Source organism: Eubalaena glacialis, chromosome 10 (assembly GCF_028564815.1).
Source record: "Eubalaena glacialis isolate mEubGla1 chromosome 10, mEubGla1.1.hap2.+ XY, whole genome shotgun sequence".
NCBI classification, from domain to species: Eukaryota; Metazoa; Chordata; class Mammalia; order Artiodactyla; family Balaenidae; genus Eubalaena; species Eubalaena glacialis.
Window position 1 is genome coordinate 55300802 of NC_083725.1, and position 27816 is coordinate 55328617.

The window sequence follows — 27816 nt, forward strand, 5'->3', positions numbered from 1 at the left end:
TCTTTTTTTAATTCTCTAGTTTTCTAGGTTTATGCTTAATCTTAGCCTCGAAACTCTGCCTTCTTGACAGCAATTTTGGTGTGAATATCACTTATTGGGTTTTCTGTGACAAAGTGATTTGTTCTGTAACTACTTCAATAATTTTTATTTTTGAGGAAAAGACTCTTTCCTTCCATATCATTTATCTCTGCTCATACCATACTTCTATTCTGAATAGCAGAATGCAGTTGAGGAAAAAGAGGATTTAAATTTACTTCGTAAATGGGATGCATTTATAATGGTTTAAATGAGAGATTTCCTTTAAAAACACCCTCCTACACACTAACTCCCCAATCCTTCTCTCCTGCCCTGTTGGTGACCATTCCATATTGAATTTACACAGAAGACATACATGAAATTTCCAACATTTTCCATCTTCCTTTCATTGACCTCTAAGAGAGACCATGGTTGGGTTTTTTTTTCCTCTAAATATTTTAAAGGATGATAGAATAAAGTAAAATATGTGTACAGTGGTTTCTACACAAAGGAGAAAATGTCTCCCTGTGGTTTGCACTAAACTGAATGATACCTAGTGTGGGAGCAGAAAATGAGCTGGGCGTTGTTAAGAGTTCAGAAGAATTAGCTCAACGCTCCTTCAAAGAGTAGAGTATGCGGCATAGTGTGAGCCAGTGTGGGAGAGAAGATGGTAAAAGAAAACTATTTCTCAAGATAATTTTAGTTACTGGAAGGAACAACACTTTGGGCAGGACAAGGCCTTGACTAAATTATGGAGTCAGGGAAATGTGCCTCTGGCACCTTCAGCTTTCTCCTTTTCTGTCCCTTTTTTCCCTCTACTACTGAGACCTCTAGGATCTCAATGCTGTTTTTCCCCTCTCATCTCAACCACATACTCAGAGAGTCTGCAATATGTATCAGAAAACATCCCTCCAAATATGCCATGGGATGTCTATTCACAACAGCACTTGCTTCCTCAGCCTCCTCACTCATGGATGATGGAAAATCTTTGCACTTGACATTAAGGGAAGGTGAGAGAATTTACCATGGAATCTTCCTGGCATCTCAGAAACAGTATCGTGTTGGGAAATTCCATTTACACATACTGGTCTTTGTTTCACCCACTGGACTTTTCCCTTCCAAACCATTTGAAGGCTCTGTCTGTAATCCCTATTTCTTGATAAAGACCCTCCTTCAACTTCAACCTCTTCACTAAACACTCCATTTACTGTATTTTCTTTACCTAAAACCTGGTTCTCTCCTAAGGACATTCCTTCCCCTGTAGGCCTTTCATAGAAGGTTACTTATCCTTCCACATCACATATTCCTCAGGGCACAGAGCTGGGGGTCAGCAACTCCATGCTACTTCCAGACATATTCCACATGTCATACAGAAATGTAAAAGCGAAAAACCGCCTTCATTGAGGCTCTTGACATCTAGTTATCCCTCTATCTTGCAACTTTCTTTAAAATTACTATTTACTACCAACTTCTGGGTAAAGAATTTCTGTCCACCCCAAGCTCTGCTATCATTCTGGGTTACTTTAGTGCCTATATAAAGAGGAAACCATCACCATGGGCTCATTTCTCAATCGTAATGATTAAATTCTAATGCAATTAGAATTATCATTTTAGCCATCCTACCTCTGGTAAACATATTACCTGAATCTCCCTCCCATAAGGAGTCCTTATGTCTAATAGCAAACTCTCTTTTCCTTCTAGCTTCAGGCATCATCCCCACAATACCTGCTATTTCACCTAATATACACATTCTTCTTTGAATTTATTCATTTTATTCTAGTCTTTCACCTCATTCTGGACTCATTTATCCATTCTGGACCACGTAGCCTATATAGAAATTTCAGTAATCCAGTGTCTAGTAGATATTGGGAGAGACAGGGGAAAGGGAGTAAAGAAATGGAAGTTTTTATTCAAATCATTATGGAGAAATTACACTTACTATCCAATCCTGAGTGATTACCCCCATATTTTTCAAATTCACCAGATGAACATGGGCTCTTGTAGAACTGAGTAAAGAGGAACTAGAGCTTCCTGGACAAAGGAGGTACAAAATGAACCAAAAAAAAAAAAAAAAAAAATCTTCATAGACGGCAACTAAAGCTAATTTCAGAACAAATCATTCTTAAATCTTTTAAACCTATTGTGACAGTTTTTCATGCTAAGATTATGGCCCAGAAACCAAAGTGTCAAAGCTATACTGAGCACAGATCTACAAGTCTGGAGACTGTAAAGGGAAAAAAATAGCAGATTGAAGAACCCTGAATTCAGTATCTAGCATATAGCAGGTACTCAGAAAACATTTAGAGGGAATGCTTCCATTAACAGTGTTATAGAAGTTTGTGAACAGGTAGAATGAGCGAGTCTGTAACCCTTCCCTCCACCACCCCATAGTTTACCTGCTCTCTGTGGGCACTTTCAACCATTCTCGCGGTATTTGCAGTCATCTGTATGCTAATGGCTCCCAAGTACATAATAGTCCCCTAACTTCTGGATTCTTAAACCCATGTGCCTACTGAATTTGTCCAATTGTATGTTCCACCAGCATCTCAAACCCAATATTCCAAAATTAAGCTTTTTATTTCTTCCTCCAAATATACTCCTTCTCCTATATTTTCTTAACTTAGTTAAGTGCACCACCCAAGGCAGTAACTGAGGTAGCATTCTACACTTCTCTCTCTTAAACTCATGGATAATCCTACTCATTCTACCTCCTAAATATTTTTGAAACTGTTCTCTAATTTTCCTCCGTATTATCACTACCCCAAGGAATTATCTCATCATCTCTCACATGAACTATTGCAACAGAATGAGTCGCTCTATCTCTAGTTCCATTCCCTCAAGTCCATAGTATTTTATCTAAATGTCAACTCTGACCACATTTTTTTCTTAGCCTCTCCATCCACACCGTGCATTTTACCTTGTGTTATTTACCCTAGGTTACAGTAAAAAATACCAAGCACTGTTTCCCCATGTACACCATGCTGTTTGCTCTTGATTTTTCTTCTGCCTGCCTACCCATCTTTTCACACTGCATTCCTACTCATCTTTCAAGATTTACCCTAGGATCATATCTCACTGAAGTTTTTCCTGCCATTCTAGTATGGGTTAGGAGTCCTTCTTGTATTCGTTTCTATAATAAAACTTCTCACGTTGTTTAAAAATTATCTGCTTACATTTCATCCTCCCACTCCAGGCTATGAACTTATCAACGGCATAGAGCAATCCACGTGCTCCTTATCACAGTGCCTTGCACGTGGAGTATTCAGTAAATGGTTTGAATGCTGTAAATTAAACATATGTAGTGCATCTATAGGAACCCAAATGAGGGAACACAATATAAAGTCCTACACTAGCTCCTCCACTGGCCATCCTTATTAACTCTACTACTTATTTGCAAAATGGGGCCTAGAAGAGAAAAGGTAAATAATAAGTCTTCATAGTTTTGTTTCTAAAATTACTGACACTGTTACTTATATGGAAGATGAATGGAAATAAGATGAGCTTTGGAGTCAGAGAGGCACATTTTCTAATACTGGGTTCCCCATTCATAAACCTTGTAAGCTTGGGCTTACGGACCCTGATCCTCAATGCCTGCCTCTTAGGAGTAAGGATAATAGCACCTACTTTGTAGGGTAGTTTTAAGAATTGAAGATAATATACCAAAAAGAACCTGGAACATTCAATATTCTGTTATCATTATTATTTCTATCATGACCTTGAATATAATCACAAAGCATTTTATTTGAAAACTGAGTTAATATTTGTAAAGCACGTAAAACAGTACTTCAAGAGTATGTGTGTACATGTGTGCATAACTGTGTGTATATCTCTGCTTTAGTAAGTGCCTAAAAGATATATGGATTTATTAGAAGTAATTAGATATATGGATATAAAAGAAGTAATTTTCACTGATATTTTATTAGCTATAAATTCTGAAAAGCTTTAACTATTTTAATTGACAGTTCTATAGTTCTGAAATAAGCCCAAATGGAAAGAATTATACACCTGCAGCAGAGACTATAAAAGCATCATTAGCTACTTTAAATAGTACATTATGGTGAATGGAATAATGAATAAGTGAATGAATGAAAATGTGGTTTATTTAAGTATCTGGTAAACATAGTTAAGCTGTAATTATAGTTATAGACAGGAAGAAGGGTCCCATCCAAAAGCAAAGATAAGCTTCCCAATCTGTAAATGACATTTTCACCTTGAATACAAGAACTATTTGAAAGTTCTAAATAAGTCTAATGTATCTCTTGCTTTATTGGAATAAGTTGGGATTTGTATTTTTTACTTTGTTTTGTAAAATCTTTTACCAAAAGAGAGTGGGTTATGAGAGAATAAGATGTTTCATAAGCAGGGGCACCTGGCAGAGTGTGTGTGTATGTGTGTGTGTACCTGAGAGAGAGAGACAGACAGAGACATAGATAGAGACAGAAAGAAGAGCTCTGGGGCATGAAGAGTGTAGATGTCCTAAATTATCTATGAAAAAATGTAAATTAACTGTAAATTAGCCTAACAGAAGATATTCAAAAATACTTTTAAGGACCCCTTTGTAAGGAACCATGAATACTTCTATTATTCTATTAATATTAATATTCTTTTAATTTAAGCTCTAGAGCAGCATTCTGGCTATGCAACCCAATTCACAAACAAATACAAAATATCTTCTATTGAAATGTGGAATGTCCTTCGATGATTGGTACTTCACAAGGGATCCTCTTCCAAGGTGTTTTCTTTGGTGAAATAAAAGCTGCTCAATCTGGTTTGGTCCGATGCTTTATCTTCTCAAAGAAAGTCTTTTAAGTTCTTTTATTCTCTTTATGGCTTAGACCTAAAGTTACTGTGTACATACTGTCTTCTCCCCTTCCTTCTCCCATGAGACTGTGAGCTCTATGAGGCAGGACCTGAGGATTACTTATCTCTCTATCCCTAGGACAAAGCCCATTGCCTAGAATTTAATAGATGCTCAACTAATGTTTACTGAAGAAGGTAATCCATTTTGCTTGATTTAATGAGCCATTTCACTTTCACTCAAATACTAAATACTTTTCACATCTTAGAAGAGAAAAAAGTTATGAGGAAGCCCTTTGTCCCAGGACAAATAATGATTTTAATTTTGTTGCCTTTTGTTTTATTTAACATGAATTTTGAGACAGCAGGAAAAGAAAACTTTTTTAAAAAGTGACTATATCAAGGGTAAACAGGTCTTCTGATAGTCACTTTATCACTATCTGCTGAATACCAGGAACATGGATGAAGTGGCACCAGATCAGGCTCCAGATTTAGAAGGGAAAATGTAATAAAGATAATAAACCTTAAGAGTCTTGGACGCTTGCAAGCTCTACTGACTATTATTCTCTACTCACTAGGCTTGTGATTTTGGTCAAGTCAGTTAAGTAAGTCTCAGTTTCCTCATTTGGCAAATGGGGATAACAATGCCTCTTTAATTACCCCACAGGCTTAAACTGATGAATTAAAAAAAGAGATTATTTCTGTGAAAGCATGTTGGCTCTGAAAACTGTCATACAAATATAAGGGTTCATCTTGATGCACCATGTAGCAGACAAATGTTGGAAATCTCATAACTTATTTTAGATGAAACTTCTAGTACCTTCCAGGTGTGGTGAAATGCTAACTCTGATATAAAAGCTGTTTTAAGCCACTCACCACAATGCAAGCAGCCCAATACTGACTGTCACACTTCAGCTTAATGGTTATGTAAACCTCTCACATCCAAGGAACGTCTCTTTTCTCTTTTGGCATCACCAGTCTCTAATATCACGCTCAGACATAGTACCACTCAATGAAGGTTCATTAATGATAAGAATGACTTTTTAAACTAGAAGGCAAACACATTATAATGGCTAAAAGTGTAGGTTCTGAACTTAGATTCCTGTGTCCAAAATCCTTGATCAATCTACTTAATCCTTATAATCTTAGGTTTCTGCTTCAGTAAAATGGATATAATAATAGCAGAGGCTCTGCCACAAGTTGTTGCCAGGACTACATTTGGGTCAAATTCCAGCACCAGGTCTGGCATATGGTAAACACTAAAAAAATTCTCATTTACTGATATTAATCTTTTTCTTAGATGCTATGAATTACATCCTTTTTACCACTGACTATTAAGTGTGATCAATAGGCAATGTAAAAGGGTAGATCACATGTGGCTCAACCAAGGAGTAACAAAATTACCCCCCAGTGTTATCGATATACCATCACAACCATCTATAGCATCACAGGTCAGCCACCGCAGTGAAAGCAGGAGCCCTGTTCGGGCGAGGGGCCACCCTCTGCAGCCCCAGCTCTTCCTCAGCCCGGCCAGTGAAGCACACAATCACATCTTTCTGTTTGCTCCTGTCCTTGTTCATGCTCACCAGGTACAAAGACAGGAGACTGGCCCAGCACAAGTCGGAAATAGAGTGTTTCACCCCCAAAGGGAGTATGGGGAATGGTGGGAGAGCAACAATGAGCAGGTAAGCAAACTGTGAGTGGCCTGAGGTGGTGTGAACTACATGTACGCAAGCTACAGGAACAGGTGGCTCCCTGGTCTGGGTCCTCACTCAACCGTGCCTCCCATGCAGTGCGTCCAACCTGGGCCACCACTGGGTTTCTACGTGCGTTTGATTCGCAAAAACCCACGCCAGCCTCGTGTGAAGTGATGGGAGCCTCCTGTCCCGGACGCTGCTGTTCCCCAGGGTTGTGCGCTTTGCATGTCTGAAGCCTTAGCTCACAGTCAGTGTTCCTGTGGGTTTTAAATGACTGGTTACACGCTTCTGTGGAGTTTGCAAAGTGGAAGAGATTGGAGGAAATTCACATTTCAGGACTGTCCAATTGCTTAACAAAAACAAATGCAAAAGCCTAGGACTGGTTTTGAGGGAAGGACTGCAATGGAGGGGAGACTCCAGCCCTGATCCCACAAGCCTGGGAATTAACCTGACTTACTTTGAATGAAATGTCATCTCATGGCCAAGGGCAAATGCCAGGCCAAACGAGTGAACTGTAGAGGCCAGAGGCTTTTCGTGAACTGAAATCAGGAAAGCTAGTCCTCCTCTAGCTACCGTAGCTTTGCAGCTCCCTTCCTTCTCTGTGTTTGGTGGTGAACACACCCTGTCGCTGCGCTGTGCATGTTCCATCATACCAGGCCCTCCCAACCAAGCTGTGCCCAGGAAACTGGGGTAGCTGGAACTATAAGCATCGACTGAGCTTCGTTTGCATGAAATAAACGTGCTTTATTGCATGGGACTGGGTTTCAAGAAAAGGGCTCTGGAGATAAAGACGGCCAAGACTGGCATTAAACAGTTCCAGAAGGCTGGAGGAGCCCTGAGTTGGGAAATTGTCCCCCATGAGCTAACTCCCCACCTCTAATTTGTTGTGGCATTTCCCAATCCATCTGTGGTACTGAAGTGTGGGAGGGAAGCTCTCGCAAATCAGCCTGGATTAAAGGCAAGGGCAAGTGCAGAAGGTACAGTGTGTACCTATGTGTGCCCATGTGCTGAGAGCAGAGCTTGAGATCCCGCTGCAGGGCAAGAAGGGAATCTAATCCTGTGAACTTTCACCTCCAAACGTTGCTTGATTCGGCAGTAGTGGGTGCCTTCTGGTTTTCAAAATAATTGTCTAACTTTCTACAAGGACACTGCACAACTTCTGGGGGCCGTTCACATCACAGTCTGTGAAAATGATGCCCTGAGCTGTGCAGTGTACAGCCTGAGCCATCATTCACAGCAGCCCTGGTCAAGAGCTTGGCTGACTTCGTTCACAGCTCCCAGAGACAAGGCAGTGAGAGCATGTGTACACGTGTAGGCACATATGTGTGCACACTGGTGTATCTGATAGTCTTATGCCCACAATCCCTTTATACAGCTTTCTTTGGATCTCAGTGTGTCTGGAAGATAAGCCTCAGCGGATCATTTTGTGGCGGGTAACTCACACAACAGACTGCTACTGGGGCTCCTAGTTCCCTTCCATTCAGATATGACTAAGTGGCACAATTCCTCTACTTGAAAATCATTCAGACAGCATCAGAGTTGACAGGACAAGGTGAAAATGACTGCATCAAATGAGCGCAGGGGTTCTGTCCAAAGTGACTTGTAATTTGAGGCACTGTCTCGGACTGGAGTTCCCAACCATAGCAAACTTGGCTGCCTATCAAACATCCTAAGGCAAAATCTTGGGCAGCACAACCTAGGAATCTGTAGTGTAACAAGTTTCCAAGGTCATTCAGATTTAGTCAGTCCATAAACCGATATTCTGAAATAATCCACTTGTGTAGGAGATGACGTGAAGCTATTCGTGGCGAACATAAGGTCTCAATTCAGTCATGCGGTATTCTTGAGAGAGTTTAGTCAGTGCTTGGAACTCTCAGATCTGATCAGCCTAGCGATTAGGTTTGCTCAAGGCTGTCTTGTTTGAGAATGGGGGCGGTGGGGGGAGGAGGGAGACAGGAGACAGTAAGGGGACCCCAGCTTCCTTGGGTCAGGTCCAGCTCTACAAAGGTGCCACTCAATGCGTCTACACTGTAATGGTCTAAGTTTCCCTACAACAGTAAGATACCATTTAGCATTTGTTTGAATATAGCCAAGGTGATGGCAAGGCTTATTACACTGATATGTCCTGCTAGGCAGAGGGGAACAGTGTATGCTATAGTTAAGAGAGTTCTGATGGAGCAAACACCTCAGCCTCACAGATAAGCATAGTTAAGTAGAAACAAATGATCTTCCCTTCCTACTTTTTCTTTCCATTTCTTTAACATCAAGTAAAAATTGACAGAGAGAAAGCATATATGGGAGGAGTCCTTCTATTTGTTTATACGAATACACACACAAAATATCTATCCAAAAGAAATAAGTTTAAAATGACTATTAAGAGAAAGATATTAAGATATCAGAGAGGAGACAACTGCAATGTAAACTATTTCTAAATAAGGGGTTAGAGTAGTTAATCCCAATTTGCTTGCTCTGGAATAGAATGGAAGGGCTGGAAAAAGAATAACTGTATGAGACTTTCATAGATACTTTTAGTACCAGCTGATAAGGCCCTCTTTCTTATCCATTCCCACTCCTCCTCCCAGTTGCTTCCCAGAGTCACAGTCAAGCATCATATTTACTCTGCAAACATCTGGGCTGATTCTGCGGCCATTACCAAACAACCAGTCCCAGGGAGGGGCTGAGGAAAGCTCCAACAACCACAGAAAACCAGGAGTGTCGCCCGGCATCTCATTTGCCTGGGTTTTCTATGATGAAACTACAGAATGCACCAGACCCTATGAAGTCATGCCTGGGGAGATTCTTGCAGAGCCACGTTGCCTGGCAGGAGAGAAGGAATTTTCCAAGGCATGCAGTCATAGCACAGCAGAACAGCATGACCTTATCTGCAACACTGGCAGGGCCTTAGAGACACCCCCTCACATCTCCCCCCTTCCCCCCCACTTGGAAAGGAAAAGGAACATTGTATGTATCCATAACACTCTAGCTTCCTGAAATACTATGTCGCCGTTTTCCCTTTATGTGAACATTCTTTTTCTTTCTGTCTGACTATAGCATAACTTGTCACCTTTTCATATTTTCACAGTGGACAGTCTAAGTGTGTTTCAGAGCAGAGTCTTCCTGATTGCAGGAGAAGTGAAAGAGAGTCCTAAACAGGGAGGTGCTCTAAGAACCAGAAATTCTCTAAGCCCTATTACGTGGGAGTTCATACAGAGATGGTCCGCTCTCGGGATTGGCTAAATCCTCAACAATGAATGTTACTATTGCCTGTCTCAGCAGGGGGATTCCACCCCAGTGCTCCCTGGAATCTGCATTCTGATGTGCTCATGTTATACCCCATGAAGGAGAGGCATAGACATTGAGTCTCCCAGTCTCTCTTTGAGAAAGGGCCTTAATCAAATGATACAGATCTAAAGCCCCCATTCAGTGCTTGAAGGAAGGAGGGTGGTAGGGGGTTATTTTTACTGTTGCTACGTCATGATATCAGTTATGTGAAAGATCAACCCCTAGTCAGTTGAGTAACTGATTTTCACCTAGTAGATGCAGCATCTAATTTTAGTGGGTATAATTGTACAATAACATCTTAGGGAATCTAGTAGCAGCTATGTAATAATAGTCATTATTAAATGAGTAAGGAACTCAGATTTGAAAGTAACCCCAAAATGTGATATCTGTGTTAGGATTTTTTTTTTTTTTTTTTTTTTAAACATCTTTATTGAAGTATAATTGCTTTACAATGGTGTGCTAGCTTCTGCTTTACAACAAAGTGAATCAGTTACACATATACATATGTTGCCATATCTCTTCCCTCTTGCATCTCCCTCCCTCCCACACTCCCTATCCCACCCCCCCTATCCCACCCCTCTAGGTGGTCACAAAGCACCGAGCTGATCTCCCTGTGCTATGCGGCTGCTTCCCACTAGTTATCTATTTTACATTTGGTAGTGTATATATGTCCATGACACTCTCTCACCCTGTCACAGCTCACCCCTCCCCCTCCCCATATCCTCAAGTCCATTCTCTAGTAGGTCTGTGTCTTTATTCCCATCTTGTCACTAGGTTCTTCATGACCTCTTTTTTTTTTTTTTTTTTTTTCCCTTAGATTCCATATATACGTGTTAGCATACTGTATTTGTTTTTCTCTTTCTGACTTACTTCACTCTGTATGACAGACTCTAACTCCATCCACCTCATTACAAACACCTCCATTTCATTTCTTTTTATGGCTGAGTAATATTCCATTGTATATATGTGCCACATCTTCTTTATCCATTCATCCGATGATGGACACCTAGGTTGCTTCCATGTCCTGGCTATTGTAAACAGAGCTGCAATGAATATTTTGGTACATGACTCTTTCTGAATTATGGTTTTCTCAGGGTATATGCCCAGTAGTGGGATTGCTGGGTCATATGGTAGTTCTATTTTTAGTTTTTTAAGGAACCTCCATACTGTTCTCCATAGTGGCTGTATCAATTTACATTCCCACCAACAGTGCAAGAGTGTTCCCTTTTCTCCACACCCTCTCCAGCATTTATTGTTTCTAGATTTTTTGATGATGGCCATTCTGACCGGTGTGAGATGATACCTCATTGTAGTTTTGATTTGCATTTCTCTAATGATTAATGATGTTGAGCATTCTTTCATGTGTCTGTTGGCAATCTGTATCTCTTCTTTGGAGAAATGTCTATTTAGGTCTTCTGCCCATTTTTGGATTGGGTTGTTTGTTTTTTTGTTATTGAGCTGCATGAGCTGCTTGTAAATCTTGGAGATTAATCCTTTGTCCGTTGCTTCATTTGCAAATATTTTCTCCCATTCTGAGGGTTGTCTTTTGGTCTTGTTTATGGTTTCCTTTGCTGTGCAAAAGCTTTTAAGTTTCATTAGGTCCCATTTGTTTATTTGTGTTTTGATTTCCATTTCTCTAGGACCTGGGTCAAAAAGGATCTTGCTGTGACTTATGTCATACAGTGTTCTGCCTATGTTTTCCTCTAAGAGTTTGATAGTGTCTGGCCTTACACTTAGGTCTTTAATCCATTTTGAGTTTATTTTTGTGTATGGTGTTAGGGAGTGTTCTAATTTCATACTTTTACATGTACCTGTCCAATTTTCCCAGCACCACTTATTGAAAAGGCTGTCTTTTCTCCACTGTATATGCTTGCCTCCTTTATCAAAGATAAGGTGACCATATGTGCGTGGGCTTATCTCTGGGCTTTCTATCCTGTTCCATTGATCTATATTTCTGTTTTTGTGCCAGTACCAAACTGTCTTGATTACTGTAGCTTTGTAATATAGTCTGAAGTCAGGGAGCCTGATTCCTCCAGCTCCATTTTTCGTTCTCAAGATTGCTTTGGCTATTCGGGGTCTTTTGTGTTTCCATACAAATTGTGAAATTTTTTGTTCTAGTTCTGTGAAAAATGCCAGTGGTAGTTTGATAGGGATTGCATTGAATCTGTAGATTGCTTTGGGTAGCAGAGTCATTTTCACAATGTTGATTCTTCCAATCCAAGAACATGGTATATCTCTCCATCTATTTGTATCATTTTTAATTTCTTTCATCAGTGTCCTATAATTTTCTGCATACAGGTCTTTTGTCTCCTTAGGTAGGTTTATTCCTAGGTATTTTATTCTTTTTGTTGCAATGGTAAACGGGAGTGCTTTCTTAATTTCACTTTCAGATTTTTCATCATTAGTATACAGGAATGCAAGAGATTTCTGTGCATTAATTTTGTATCCTGCTACTTTACCAAATTCATTGATTAGCTCTAGTAGTTTTCTGGTAGCATCTTTTGGATTCTCTATGTATAGTATCATGTCATCTGCAAACAGTGATAGCTTTACTTCTTCTTTTCCGATTTGGATTCCTTTTATTTCTTTTTCGTCTCTGATTGCTGTGGCTAACACTTCCAAAACTATGTTGAATAATAGTGGTGAGAGTGGGCAACCTTGTCTTGTTCCTGATCTTAGTGGAAATGGTTTCAGTGTTTCACCATTGAGGACAATGTTGGCTGTGGGTTTGTCATATACGGCCTTTATTATGTTGAGGAAAGTTCCCTCTATGCCTACTTTCTGCAGGACTTTTATCATAAATGGGTGTTGAATTTTGTCGAAAGCTTTCTCTGCATCTATTGAGATGATCATATGGTTTTTCTCCTTCAATTTGTTAATATGATGTATCACGTTGATTGATTTGCGTATATTGAAGAATCCTTGCATTCCTGGAATAAACCCCACTTGATCATGGTGTATGATCCTTTTAATGTGCTGTTGGATTCTGTTTGCTAGTATTTTGTTGAGGATTTTTGCATCTATGTTCATCAGTGATATTGGCCTGTAGTTTTCTTTCTTTGTGACATCTTTGCCTGGTTTTGGTATCAGGGTGATGGTGGCCTCGTAAAATGAGTTGGGGAGTGTTCCTCCCTCTGCAATATTTTGGAAGAGTTTGAGAAGGATAGGTGTTAGCTCTTCTCTAAATGTTTGATAGAATTCGCCTGTGAAGCCATCTGGTCCTGGGCTTTTGTGTGTTGGAAGATTTTTAATCACAGTTTCAATTTCAGTGCTTGTGATTGGTCTGTTCATATTTTCTATTTCTTCCTGGTTCAGTCTCGGCAGGTTGTGCATTTCTAAGAATCTGTCCATTTCTTCCAGGTTGTCCATTTTATTAGCATAGAGTTGCTTGTAGTAATCTCTTATGATCGTTTGTATTTCTGCAGTGTCAGTGGTTACTTCTCCTTTTTCATTTCTAATTCTATTAATTTGAGTCTTCTCCTTTTTTCTCTTGATGAGTCTGGCTAATGGTTTATCAATTTTGTTTATCTTCTCAAAGAACCAGCTTTTAGTTTCATTGATTTTTGCTATTGTTTCCTTCATTTCTTTTTCATTTATTTCTGATCTGATCTTTATGATTTCTTTCCTTCTGCTAGCTTTGGGGTTTTTTTGTTCTTCTTTCTCTAATTGCTTTAGGTGCAAGTTTAGGTTGTTTATTCGAGATGTTTCCTGTTTCTTGATGTAGGCTTGTATTGCTATAAACTTCCCTCTTAGAACTGCTTTTGCTGCATCCCATAGGTTTTGGATCGTCGTGTCTCCATTGTCATTTGTTTCTAGGTATTTTTTGATTTCCCCTTTGATTTCTTCAGTGATCACTTCGTTATTAAGTAGTGTATTGTGTAGCCTCCATGTGTTTGTATTTTTTACAGATCTTTTCCTGTAATTGATATCTAGTCTCATAGCGTTGTGGTCGGAAAAGATACTTGATACGATTTCAATTTTTTTAAATTTACCAAGGCTTGATTTGTGACCCAAGATATGATCTATCCTGGAGAATGTTCCATGAGCACTTGAGAAAAATGTGTATTCTGTTGTTTTTGGGTGGAATGTCCTATAAATATCAATTAAGTCCATCTTGTTTAATGTATCATTTAAAGCTTGTGTTTCCTTATTTATTTTCATTTTGGATGATCTGTCCATTGGTGAAAGTGGGGTGTTAAAGTCCCCTACTATGATTGTGTTACTGTCGATTTCCCCTTTTATGGCTGTTAGTATTTGCCTTATGTATTGAGGTGCTCCTATGTTGGGTGCATAAATATTTACAATTGTTATACCTTCCTCTTGGATCGATCCCTTGATCATTATATAGTGTCCGTCTTTGTCTCTTGTAATTGTCTTTATTTTAAAGTCTATTTTGTCTGATATGAGAATTGCTACTCCAGCTTTCTTTTGATTTCCATTTGCATGGAATATCTTTTTCCATCCCCTCACTTTCAGTCTGTATGTGTCTCTAGGTCTGAAGTGGGTCTCTTGTAGACAGCATATATATGGGTCTTGTTTTTGTATCCATTCAGCCAGTCTGTGTCTTTTGGTGGGAGCATTTAATCCATTTACATTTAAGGTAATTATCGATATGTATGTTCCTATTCCCATTTTCTTAAATGTTTTGGGATTGTTATTGTAGGTGTTTTCCTTCTCTTGTGTTTCTTGCCTAGAGAAGTTCCTTTAGCATTTGTTGTAAAGCTGGTTTGGTGGTGCTGAACTCTCTCAGCTTTTGCTTGTCTGTAAAGGTTTTAATTTCTCCATCAAATCTGAATGAGATCCTTGCTGGGTAGAGTAATCTTGGTTGTAGGTTTTTCTCCTTCATCACTTTAAGTATATCCTGCCACTCCCTTCTGGCTTGCAGCGTTTCTGCTGAAAGATCAGCTGTTAACCTTATGGGGATGCCCTTGTGTGTTATCTGTTGTTTTTCCCTTGCTGCTTTTAATATGTTTTCTTTATATTTAATTTTTGATAGTTTGATTAATATGTGTCTTGGTGTGTTTCTCCTTGGATTTATCCTGTATGGGACTCTCTGTGCTTCCAGGACTTGATTAACTATTTCCTTTCCCATATTAGGGAAGTTTTCAACTATAATCTCTTCAAATATTTTCTCAGTCCCTTTCTTTTTCTCTTCTTCTTCTGGGACCCCTATAATTCGAATGTTGGTGCGTTTAATGTTGTCCCAGAGGTCTCTGAGACTGTCCTCAGTTCTTTTCATTCTTTTTTCTTTATTCTGGTCTGCAGTAGTTATTTCCACCATTTTATCTTCCAGGTCACTTATCCGTTCTTCTGCCTCAGTTATTCTGCTATTGATCCCATCTAGAGTATTTTTAATTTCATTTATTGTGCTTGTCATCGTTTCTTGGTTCCTCTTTAGTTCTTCTACGTCCTTGTTAAATGTTTCTTGCATTTTGTCTATTCTATTTCCAAGACTTTGGATCATCCTTACTATCATTATTCTGAATTCTTTTTCAGGTAGACTACCTATTTCCTCTTCATTTGTTAGGTCTGGTGTGTTTTGACCCTGCTCCTTCATCTGCTGTGTGTTTTTCTGTCTTCTCATTTTGCTTATCTTACTGTGTTTGGGGTCTCCTTTTCACAGGCTGCAGGTTCGTAGTTCCCGTTGTTTTTGGTATCTGTCCCCAGTGGCTAAGGTTGGTTCAGTGGGTTGTGTAGGTTTCCTGGTGGAGGGAACTAGTGCCTGTGTTCTGGTGGATGAGGCTGGATGTTGTCTTTCTGGTGGGTTCGTCCACGTCTGGTGGTGTGTTTTGGGGTGTCTGTGGCCTTATTATGATTTTAGGCAGCCTCTCTGCTAATGGATGGGGCTGTGTTCCTGTCTTGCTAGTTGTTTGGCATAGGGTGTCCAGCACTGTAGCTTGCTGGTCGTTGAGTGAAGCTGGGTCTTGATGTTGAGATGGAGATCTCTGAGAGATTTTCGCCGTTTGGTATTACGTGGAGCTGGGAGGTCTCTTGTGGACCAGTGTCCTGAAGTTGGCTCTCCCACCTCAGAGGCACAGCCCTGATGCCTGGCTGGAGCACCAAGAGCCTTTCATCCACACGGCTCAGAATAAAAGGGAGAAAAAATGGAAAGAAAGAAAAAAAGAGGATAAAATAAAGTAAAATAAAGCAATTATAATAAAAAATAAGAAAAAAATTATTAAGAGTAAATTTATTAAGAAAAAAAATTTTTTTTTAATTTTTAAAAATAGATTTATTAATTTTTTATACTAAAAATAAGAAAAAAATTATTTAGAAAAAATTTATTAAGAAAAAAAATTTTTTAATTTTTTAAAATAAAAAATATGAAAAAACTTATTAAAAATTTTTTTTAAAAATAGAAAATAAGGAAAAAATTATTAAGAAAACATTTATTAGGGAAAAAAAAAATTTTTAAGCCAAAAAAAAAAAAAACGGACGGACCTAACCCTAGGACTAACGGTGAGAGCAAAGCTATACAGACAAAATCTCACCCAGAAGCATACACATCTACACTCACAAAAAAAAGGAAAAGGGGAAAAGTTAATATATCCTGCTCCCAAAGTCCATCTCCTAAATTTGGGATGATTCGTTGTCTATTCAGGTATTCAACAGATGCAGGCACATCAAGTTGTTTGTGGAGCTTTCATCCGCTGCTTCTGAGGCTGCTGGGAGAGATTTCCCTTTCTCTTCTTTGTTCGTACAGCTCCCGGGGTTCAGCTTTGGATTTGGACCCGCCTCTGCATGTAGGTCCCCTGAGGGCGTCTGTTCCCTGCCCAGACAGAACGGGGTTAAAGGAGCAGCTGATTCGGGGGCTCTGGCTCAGTCAGGCCGGGGGGAGGGAGCGGTACGGAGGAGGCGGGGCGAGCCTCAGGATTTTTTTGCCTCTCATTCCTTCAATTATTTCTTCCTCCATGTAATGATCATTTACTAAGCACCTACTACGAGCCAAGCACTGACAAGACTCTGGAGATAAATGGATGACCAAATCAAGAGTAATGCCCTTGAAAATCAACTGTCTATTGGGAAACAGAGTCAGAAAAACAGATCACTGCAGTGCAATATGGAACCCCTCTCCCATAGAACAATTATTTATCAGATTAACTCATTTAATATCATAAACAATAACCTATGCCAGTGCAAATAGAATTAAGAGTAATAGAAACTAAATAATAATAAACCTGAATCGAGTGTTCAGAAACAGCTAGGCACACAGTTATATACAATTCAGAGTCCATAAAATGCTCAATCTAAAGACAGAGAGTGGCAGATCGGATAAAAATACAAGAGCCTACAATATGCTGCCTACAAGAGACCCACTTCAGGGCAAAGGACACACACAGACTGAAAGCAAAGGGATGGAAAAAAGACATCTGATGCAAACAGAAATGACAAAAAAGCAGGGTCCCAACACTGGTATCAGACAAAATAGACCTTAAAACAAAGGCCATAAAGAAAGATAAAGAAGGACACTGTATAATGATAAAAATTCAGAGTCCACAAAAGAGAAAGAGGCTGCCTTTGCAGCACAGCAGAGGCCAGCTGGGCGCTGAGCCATAGGTTAGGATGGCTGCAGTAGTCTTCTCTTCACTCCTCCCCAAAGTCAACTTCAAATTAATGTTATAACTTATATTTAGAGATGTTCTAAAACAAGTAAGACTAATAATAACAATTGCTTCCATTACTGTAATTATGCATCAGATACTGGGGTAGTCCCTTCACAAATGTTATACATTAAGTTCTCACAAGAACATTATAAGCAAGATATTTTTCCTTTCCATGGTATATATGAGATCATACAGTATTTGTCTTTATCTGTCTTATTTAACTTAATATAATGCCCTCAAGTTTCATCCACGTTGTCACAAATAGCAGGATTTCCTTCTATTTCAAGGCTGAACAATATTTTCTTTATCCACGTTTTCTTTATCCATTTGTCCATCAATGGACTCAGGTTACTTCCATATCTTGGCTATTGTAAATAATGCTGCAACGAACATTAGGGTACAGATATCTTTTCAAGATATTGATTTCATTTCTTTGGATAAATACCCAGCGTTGGAATTGCTGGGTTCATATGGCAGTGTGATTTTTAACTTTTTGAGGAACCTCCAAACTGTCTTCCACAGTGGCTGCACCAATTTATATTCCCACCAAAGTGTGCAAGGGTCCCCTTTTCTCCACATCCTTGCAAATGCTTGTTATTTCTTCTCTTTTTGATAAGAGCCATTCTAACAGGTATGATGTGATATCTCATTGGGGTTTGGATTTGCATCTCCCTGATGGTTAGTGATGTTGAGCACCTTTTCATGTACCTGATTGCCATCTGTATGTCTTCTTTGGAAAAATGTCTCTTCAGAAGTGACACATTTTCTTTATCCATTTATCCACCAATGGACATTTAGGTTGTTAGGCTACTCTGAATAATGTTGCAATGAACATGGGGGTGCTAATACCTCTTTTGAGATCCTGATTTCAATTTTTTTGGATATATACCCAGCAGTGGGATTGCTGGATCAGGTGGCAGTCTGTTTTCAATTTTTTAAGGAACTTCCATACTGTTTTCCACAGATGTTGCGACATTTTGCATTTTGCGTTTTGCACAAGGGTTCCAATTTCTCCACATCCTCACCAACACTTGTTATCCTTTGTGAGTTTTTTTTGATTAATAGTTATCCTAACAGGTGTGAAGTGATAATACTGTAATGTACACTAAAAAATTTAAGAGGGTAGGTCTAATTTTAAGTGTCCTTACCATAATACAAGGAAGGAAGGAAGAAAGGAAGGAAGGAGGGAGGGAGGGAGGGAGGGAGGGAGGGAGGGAAGAAGGGAGGGAGGAAAGGAATGAAAAGATACATCATGAAGCACGTGAAGCAACCCAAAGGGAATGGAACTGGAATTGACTTAGTGCCTCACATCTGTGGCATGGCCCATTTTATGCAATAAGAAAAAATAATCCAAAAAATTGCTTTCTTAAATGAGGAGCTTTGTATATGTAATAAGCATGTTAGTGGTAGATGTCCAACCAGGATTCAAGCCTCGAAACCAGTGTACTCTTCATACATCAGATTTAAGTTACATGCATTAGCTGAGGTGCTTTAACTAAGGTCAAAAGGAATATTTTGTCTAAACAGAAATCATTTTTTCAGCAACCACTGTAAAATTCCGGGGACATTCTCTTATCCTACAGTCCCTCAGGAGTCATCTCTGCAATGTTCAGGTGAATGTTGACACAGAGCTTTGGAATTTATTATCAGGTCATTTTATGGACACAAACTTGGGTGTTGCCATTTCCCTTGCTGCTCCACAAAGGTATGTCTTGTCAGCCCTTTGGTTCAGTGTGTATCTTGGCCCTCAGCACAGAGACAATATTGCATGGTGGCAGTGATCTGGATTTAGGGTCATATTTGAGGCACTGTTCTGCCTTTTATTTGAGTTAGACAACTTAGTTTAAGTTCCATAAACCTCAGTTTTTACACCTATAATACAGGTTAATAATACCTGTCTATACCAAGCACTCAAGGTGAAAGAATTTACTTCATTTGCTTGACACTCCCAGCCCACCTACTCTGCATCAGGTACCATACTAAGCACAGGAGATACATGTAGTTGCTGCCCTTGGAGTGTTCCAAGTTTTGTGCAGGAACAGACCTATAAATACGTCATTAGAAGTGCTATGTCAAACAGCTGTTGTGAAGGTCAAATATAATAATACAGGTGAAAACACCTTGTGAAGTAGAAAGTTCTATTCAAACGGGAGCTACTATCATTCCAAGACTCTCCTTTGACATCAATCCCAATCCCATGTTTTATTCAAGGTTTAAATCAAGCTGGATTCTTCCACAAAGTCTTCCTGGCAGCTTCAGCCCACAGGCACGAAACAGCTGTGTCTTCTTTTGTTCTTTCTTTACTCACTTGCAATCTGGGCATTATAGTGATTGCTGGGGGAAAAAAAAATCATTTCCTGTTTTGGAAAAACAATCTTCTAATCTTAGTTGAAGCACCTCAACTAAACCTAGAACTTATATCTCAGTATGAGGAGTTTAGTTTTGAGTCTGGCTTACTGAATTATGGATCGAAAGAAATAGCTTAATTTGAGAAAGAAAACTCTGTGATGATCCAACAAACTGCCTCTGCTTGGCACACGCTCCTGCATGCCCTTCGTAAGATGCTTCCTCTTTATTAAGAACTTGGGGGAAGTAGCGGCAATCCTAGACCATCAGGCACTTTAATAACCCACCCTGATTGGACATGGAACATTCTGAAAAGGCCTCCGCTGCTGTTAGACCAAAGACAAGTTAAAATAGGGCTGAATGGTTCTCCTCCCGCTAGGATTTTATTAGGGACTAAATGCCTACTAAGAGATGTCCTCTGAGGGAATTATCTTAGAAGCATGCAGCCACTACTCCCGCTCCAGCTACTTAAAAGAGAGGTGAAAGTCCACCACGGGGTTGTTGGAAGGGTTTCACAGGGTTAAACACATGGAATTAGTTTCTTTGCCGTATATGCAAGATGTATATTAACTGGATCTTGTTTATCCATGTTATTTTAACATGCCCCAGGCTTTAAGGCCTCGGTAAGCTCCACTTTATTTGCAAATCCTTCCTTGAAACTTCTTTCCCCCGTGAGCAACACTTTCTCTGAATTCCTCTAATACCAACAAGAAAAACCCAAAGCACAAGGACAAATGTCTTTTTTTCACAATGGTTTTCATATCAGTATGTTCCTTTCCATCCTCATTTTGGCCACACCTGTTAGCATCTTATGCTGTATCCCTGCACTATTAAAACAAGCTCTTAAATCTACTCTGGGTACCACTATTGCTTGTGTCAATCTTCTTGGTTCCTCATTGCCTGAAGGACTAATTAACTTAAATATTAATTAGGCTTGAACGTCTTCCTGAAGTAGGACCAGGACCGGGGCCAGACAAGGAATAAGGTCAATGGATGAAGCTGTGGTGAAGGTTTAAAGAAGATTATGGCATATATGGTTCCTGCACTCAATTGTTTTTGTTGAGCTCGAGAAAGAAGATCAAATGCATAAAATATTAAATAACAAGAGAGAATTCTTACAGCTGAAGAATAACACAGAAAAGTGATGGGTACTCCTTGATATATTCATTTATTGATTGATCAAGCATGTAGATGACATATGCATCTAATAATCAGACCATCTTTCTGGTCTAACATATTAGACCACCCATTTATTCCAGACACTAATAAGAAGTCCAAGGCTGATTACTAATGAGTTATTAAAATAGCAAAAGAAAGTATTGGGTTGGCCCAAAAGTTCGTTCGGGTTTCTCTCTAAGATGTTACAGAAAACCCGAACGAACTTTTTGGCCAATCCAATAGACGAAAGAAGATTCTTGTAGGTCAGGGGTGGCCAGGAAGAATTTTTACAGCAGACAAAAAAAGTCTAAACTCTACCTTCTGATGCCTTAACTTCTTACTCTATACCCACACAGTCAAACTGGACTACTGGTTATTTCCTGGAAAATTCTTTGTGGATTCCTGGACTTCTGTCACTGCTATCCTTCCTGGAGAGCAATTCTTAGCACTCTCTTTTTGGATTTTGCCATAACCTACTAATTATTCAAGGCCTAGGTGCAATCTGTCTCCTGTAGGCAGGCAACATTCCCTGGCCAACCCCCTCCCACTAGAAATGATTTCTTCTTGTGAAGTTTTGAATCCCTTGTGATCTGTCCCCTCTAAGAACTCAATGAACTGACTACTTGTTCCCATGCTGCATCATCCCTCACTCACCTCATGTTTAGCATCCTTCCTCCTGGCCATCTGCTTCCTCATTTCAAGGTCCTAGGTAAAAGAAAAACAACCTCTATCAGAATACTATAATTCATATTGTTAGCCTTCTTCTGTAAGTATTTTCTCTTGACATCAATTATACCCTCTTTGAGGGAAGTCTCTTACATCAGTAACTTCTCTGCCGCAATATCAAAAAGCACTGATGAATCAAAATCATTGGCAAAGGTACCACAAATCACTTACTACCAATATTAGTTGAAATACCAAATTTTTCAAAATAGTGCAGATTTAAGATTATCCCTGAAATTACACCACTCTCATTTACTGGTATTCCAAAATAAGTCAGAGAGAAAATAAGTGTGCTATACACAGGACAACTGTCCTCTGTTGAATCACAACATGAAAAAAAAAGGCTGAAACTGCCTTATAATATTAATGTATATGGCTGTAAGCTTCAAGTGCCTTCATCATCAAGGCATCCAATCATTATCCTTGACAAATATAGGTGCTCAATCAACCTGTGCTATTTGAGTTAGCAACCAAAGAGAGATGCAGGGTGTTTTCTTGAGACTGCAAAATATATTGCAGTGTCAAGATTAAGAAGTAAAGCAATACAGGGTGAGTAAGAGAGAATATAAATCAAATTACTACTAACTTATCTACTTAAACACACATACCATCACAGGTAACATCTAAGGCTCTCTGCCATGGAATAAGGAGAGCTCACTTCAAAAAACAAATATGGACAGTGTACTGTCATGGAAAATGGAATTGAAAATCATGACATTAGTCCCCGCTTTGTCATTTTCTGTGTAACCCTGGGTAAATCACCTATTCTGAGTCTCGGTTCTCTCATTTTTGGAAGGAGGATAAACACTTTGAGCCTATCAACCTCTGACAATCAGTGTTCCTAAAAGTGCTTTATAAAGCACTATGAAAACAGGTGGTATTGCTTTATTATGTCTCTACCAGGTAATTTAGTCCTTGACTTCATTTCCATTTACCCAAGTGTTTTTCTCTATATGTGCATCTCTAATGCATACATCATCCTGGCCATTTAAATTGTTTTTGACAGCAAAATAGCTATTAACATCCATTTATGCTATAACTGGGTAAATTTATATAGATGATTCTGCCATTTTCTTATATATTACGGTGTGTTTTTCAGTGTAATTGTCAAAATCAAGATGTCAGGTTTTAGGCAAGGCTCAGAAAGAAATTCTCCCACCTAATTTAGAATGTCTGAATATAAACAATATCAGATTCCTCAGTATTTTTTAAAACTATATTTCCATATTTTGTAGTTCAAAACAAATTACTGAAAGCAAAACAGATTGATTTATAAAAGTTTAAGATAAAGCAGAAACTCACACCCCTCTAAAACAATTATACTCCAATAAAGATGTTAAAAAATTTTTTTAAATAAAAGTTTAAGAAAATGTGCAGAAAATGGAACTGAAATTGCAAATTTTCTGCTTCTAATATTAATTCATAAAATTATTTTATTGACCTAATATTGTCTGATGTCATTCCAAAGACATATTTGCTAATGACGTTACAAGGTTTTTGTATTTTTTAAATACGTTTTTGTATTAGGAAGCTCATAACCTTACTATACCTCTCTCCTGGCTACCCCTGAACTCAAAATCACAAAAAAGAGAGGTTTAGTAATGAAGATAATTTTTTCATAAAAATAATTTTTTGATTTTCAGAGGATACATTTGATTTTTCTTATGTCCTGAAACTATGCAACTTAGGAAAGTATTAATAAACAATGTAATGTAACAAAAGGAGGATACGGGCCTAGTTTTTTTTTCTAATTTAGTGAAATATTCTGAGAATTTTAATTGCTTATATGCCATTAATAAAACCCTAAATGAGTTCTGAGGGAATAAAATCACACAGATCATTCAACAGCCATTTAAAATGAACACAAAAATTCTAAATTCCTGGATTTTTTTGACAGTCAAACTCTCTCTTTATTAACATTTGCTTCCTAATGATGGTGTGCCATGGCAGTATGCCCTAATGCCTGCAGGTTTTGGCAGATGAGTAGAGAAATCGGGAGTGGTCATTGAGCTGACATTTGGAGCCTGCTTGAAATGAATAAGTTAGTTAAGTGTCCCACATGGGAGAAAAGAGGGAGAACAAACTTCTGAGAATAAAGGTACAAGGTGTCATTTTGGCAAACTCAAAATATAAACAAAAAGCAAACAAACAAAAAAACCTAACCCTCTAATAACCCTCTTTCTTACTGAAAGGCTTAATTTTGTTGTTTTTGTTTTTCCAGAAATAAAGAGCAAATCATCATAAAAATGAGAACATTAGACTACATAGTATTATATAAGGCAAAAGGGCTAATTGGTGCCTGCAAAGAACAAGGTTTTTGTGTTGTTTTCTTCTCTTTTGTTTGGCCAGTTTGTCCTCCTTCCCAGATGTAGCAGACCACTGGTTCTGTCTCTCCCTCCAATCTTCTTTCCTCTTCCTCCTTTTCTAATGCCCAAAATATTAGCTGGGGAAGGTGAAGTGCTGTAGACAGGTAAGGAAAAGTTTGTTCCTTTTTCTTACCTCAGGCCCTAGGACAAATGTATAATCCTGATGTTTAAAAAAAAAAAAATTATCAGCCTAAATACTAATAAACAACATTTTACCTCCATTGAATGGAAAGTTTGATGGTGATAACCCCTTGCAGAGGTGCTATGCTTTATAAAGCACCCTAATGTATATTACTCTTTTGGTTCCTCCCAGAAATCACGTGAGGTGAGGAAGGGTGGTTCACTTCTTCTATTTTTTACCAATAAGCAAAGAGGTTCAAAGGTATTAAGTGACTTGCCCAACATCAATCAAGGCCAGATCTTGGAGCCACATTCTGGGTCCCCTACTGGTACTGCCTCAATAAACTGTCATCACTGAGAAGTTTCACTAAAACAGATATATACGAACTACAAAAAAGAAATCAACACTTCCTTTGTGATTTTCATGATAGATATCAAGATCTGTCTTGTTGTACTTAGTTTATGAAATACCTGTTCATACATCCTTTTCAGTGCACACTGAGTACTAATGATTACATTGAGTTATATAAGAAGTAGATGGATCCTCAAGACAAAAAAATGTCATTAATATTGAATTATTTTTAAAACTTAATTCTAACAAAAGTAATTAGTATGAATTTTTAAAAATGGAATGCATTTATCCACTCAATTATTAGCCAAAAAATATTATTGAGCAGGCAATGCACTGGGTATTGTGGATAGAACAGGAAATGAAGAACCTTCTGTCTCTGCCTTCAAAACACTCCATCCAGCAGATGAGATGGACATACAACAAAGAGTTATTCAGTGCCTATGGCAGGGACGATGGGAATCTAACCCTGTCAGGAGAGGGGTCAGGAAAGCTTCCTTCAAGAAAAAGCAATTAAGGTGAAGTCAAAAAAAAGATAGGAAGTACTTAGGTAAAAAAGAAGGAAACGGCAGAGGAGGCAGCTCAATGAAAGAGCAGGAAGAAGTAAACTTCGGAAGTGGAATAAGAGAAAAGACACATCGCAGATAAAACCCTCTGTAACTCCAAAGCTGGGTACAATCGGTCAGGGTAAGAAGGAACAACCAGAAGTATGTTATGGCCTTACCATAAATATTTACTTTGCACTGAATTCTCCGCTCCTCAACCAGAGCTCAAAACAGCATTGGGTACAGTCGGCCCTTCGTATCCCCTGGGTATTAATTCCAGGAGCCCCAGCAGAGACCAAAGCCCAAGCTGCTCAAATCCCTTACATAAACGGCATAGTACAATGAATACAGTCGGTCCTCAGTATCCTCAGGTTTCGCATCCGCAGATTCAACCAACATTAGACCCGACTGCTTTGAGTTGCATCCGCAGATGCGAAACTGCAGAGGGCCGACTGTAATATATTATTTTTGTTTCTTGAAGCTTAGTATTCACACAGAATGCAAAAAATAACATCTTAGATACCTTCTCCTTACCAGAACTTTTCACTTTCATTGTCTCATTTAATCTCCTCACAACAATCTTCACCAAATGATATACTATCTGCTTTTTTTTACTGAGGCTTAAGGAGATTATTATTTTCCAAGCATCCAGAATGGCAGATCCAGGATTAGAATACAGATTTTAGGATCCTTTGTCCATTACACTTTCCATACACCACACAACAGGCCTGTTGCCTTAAGAATCCTATTCATCCATCAAATGCTTATTAAGATCTTGCTGTGTGCCAGTGAATAAGGTAGATAAGGTCTCTGTCTTCATAGAAACTACATTCTACTCATAAACAGACTAATGTCTGTTGTAGGTCAGTTTTTTCTTAAGAATCTCCATTTGCTTTGGAGAAAAAAATATTCCATGACCCAAGAAATGAAATGAAGTGCTCAGATTTGGACTCCATGTCTCTGGTGTGTCCTGTGTCCATTTCCATTGTTATTCAGATTGTCTGGTGCTCTCTCTCCCAAGTGGCCATAGAACCTGTGACACTGTGAGCAAAGACATGGCCAGGAAAGATGGCAGTACTTTGTACAGATTGTTTGGTTAGGACAGTTTCCTTCTGCCACACTGAAAACCCAAAGGTTTTCGGAGCCCGGCTACATGTGATTCCAATGACTGTCACTGTTAAAGTTATATTCCATCAAAACCTCTCTGTGCTGGGAGCAAGAACTTTCCTAGAGCTTGGTAGAATGAATCCAGTTATACTTCTAGCTTCTAGCCCATGCTTTGTGTCAAAAGTGGCCTCAGCTACCTGAAAAACTAATTGTCCCTCCGGACATGTCTGTTTCTTATCTTGCCAGTAGGAGAGAAATAGGGTTGTTGGCAACCATCTTCCCAATCAAATCATCTGGCCCATTTCTTCTGTGCCATGTTCCAGAAGTTAGTGGACACTTGGGAAAAAGAAAAGTAATGCACTGAAAACATAAAGGGTGGCAGGTCAGGTTAATGCAAAAACATAAGAACAAACCCTGAAACTCTCTGGAAAGGAAGTTAACAGGTTGGCAGGGTCCCTTCTGCTGTGCTGGGAGTGCACAGCAACCTCCAAACTTGGAAATAATTTGTTCATTATTTGCAGGAAAAGGGGTGAGGGTGGAGGACATTTCCCATTCAAGAATTTTGAAGGACAACAGGTTGCAAGACACTGGGTATATTAAATGGAATGAGATTTCAGTGCAAGGAGCAGAGAAAGGAAGACCACAAAGTGGAAAGGGATAGATGAAGACATGGGAAGCAGTGTGGGAAAGAGGCACGAAGCCTGTTGTTATAGGGGCTGCAGAAACAGTGGTCCCTTATCAAGGGAGTGGGCGTCTCAAGCAAAAGAGAATCTCGAAGTTGCAGTTGGCAGTCCCAAGGCAGGTGGGCTCCAAACACAATTCAGTCCCTTGTCTGATAAAGGCAGGTCAGCCCTCCAGCAAGGAGGCCAAGGGAGCAATGGGAACCCAGAGAGAAAGGATAACTTCTTGTTAGAACTTCTCGGTTTGTGAAACACCTGCTGCAGGATCACTTTAGGGAGCAGGGGGCAGAGTGCTTGTAAAATGCATAGATGCGTGGAACCCAATCTGGACAATCAGAATCTCCTGGGGTTCACCCGGGTATTTGACAAATACCCCAGGTGAGTCCTATGCAATTAAGTTTAATAACCACCAGCTGAGATGATAAAATTGGGTGGTCGAAGCCTTTGTTCAGAGACTGCCCAAGGCTATCTCTTGGTCACAGCACCTAGAACAGAGCTGTCTGGATGTAACAGACCCCCTAGTTACAGAGATCTTGTATTCCTTTGTGGGAAATCACACCAGCATCTCTCCATATAACATCCCTGAAGGTCAGAGCACATCACCTGACCATAGGTGAGGCTCTCGATAGAGAGTTTGTAGTTCCAGGTAAGGAAGGCACAGTCAGGCTCTGAGGCTGAGGCATCAGTCTCTTTAGAGGCTTTCTTCACCACAGCAGATTTCAGCTCCCAGAGTGGAGACGAAAAAGGACTACTTGGGAAAAAGAAGAGGGAGAAAGGTCCTAAGAAACCATGTCAGTCAGACAACACTCATCGAGACCCTAATTCGAAACTATACGCTAGGTGCCAAAGGCGATAATACTGCATGCTCTCTCACAGAATTGTTAAAGTTTTAGGCCTTCAAATAAATGCGTGAGGAAATTTCTACCAAGTAGAAAAGTTCTAATTAATTACAAATTAGTGTATGTGTTCACTGAATTTGTATCTTCCACCAGATAAGCCAGACTAAATACAAACATGTTCAAAGCCA

At 39.2% G+C, this 27816-nt stretch overlaps 1 protein-coding gene and 1 long non-coding RNA gene across 9 annotated transcripts in view; one reads left to right on the plus strand and one right to left on the minus strand.

Annotated features, from left to right (window-relative positions):
- The window catches only part of GRM5 (glutamate metabotropic receptor 5), a 534341-nt gene that overhangs the window by 504969 nt on the left and 1556 nt on the right, over positions 1–27816 (plus strand). For 2 of the 5 annotated variants that reach the window (XM_061202741.1, XM_061202744.1), the window contains exon 8: positions 6402–6497. The exons of 2 other annotated variants lie outside the window; for them this stretch is intronic. In XM_061202741.1, coding sequence (XP_061058724.1) covers positions 6402–6497 — 96 coding nt within the window. The remainder of the gene's footprint in view (positions 1–6401; positions 6498–27816) is intronic. One more of the 5 variants, XM_061202745.1, reaches the window with a different exon arrangement.
- The window catches only part of LOC133099222 (uncharacterized), a 243028-nt gene that overhangs the window by 213998 nt on the left and 1214 nt on the right, over positions 1–27816 (minus strand). For all 4 annotated transcript variants that reach the window (XR_009702304.1, XR_009702305.1, XR_009702303.1 and 1 more), the window contains exon 2: positions 21554–21604. This is a non-coding gene — a long non-coding RNA (uncharacterized LOC133099222). The remainder of the gene's footprint in view (positions 1–21553; positions 21605–27816) is intronic.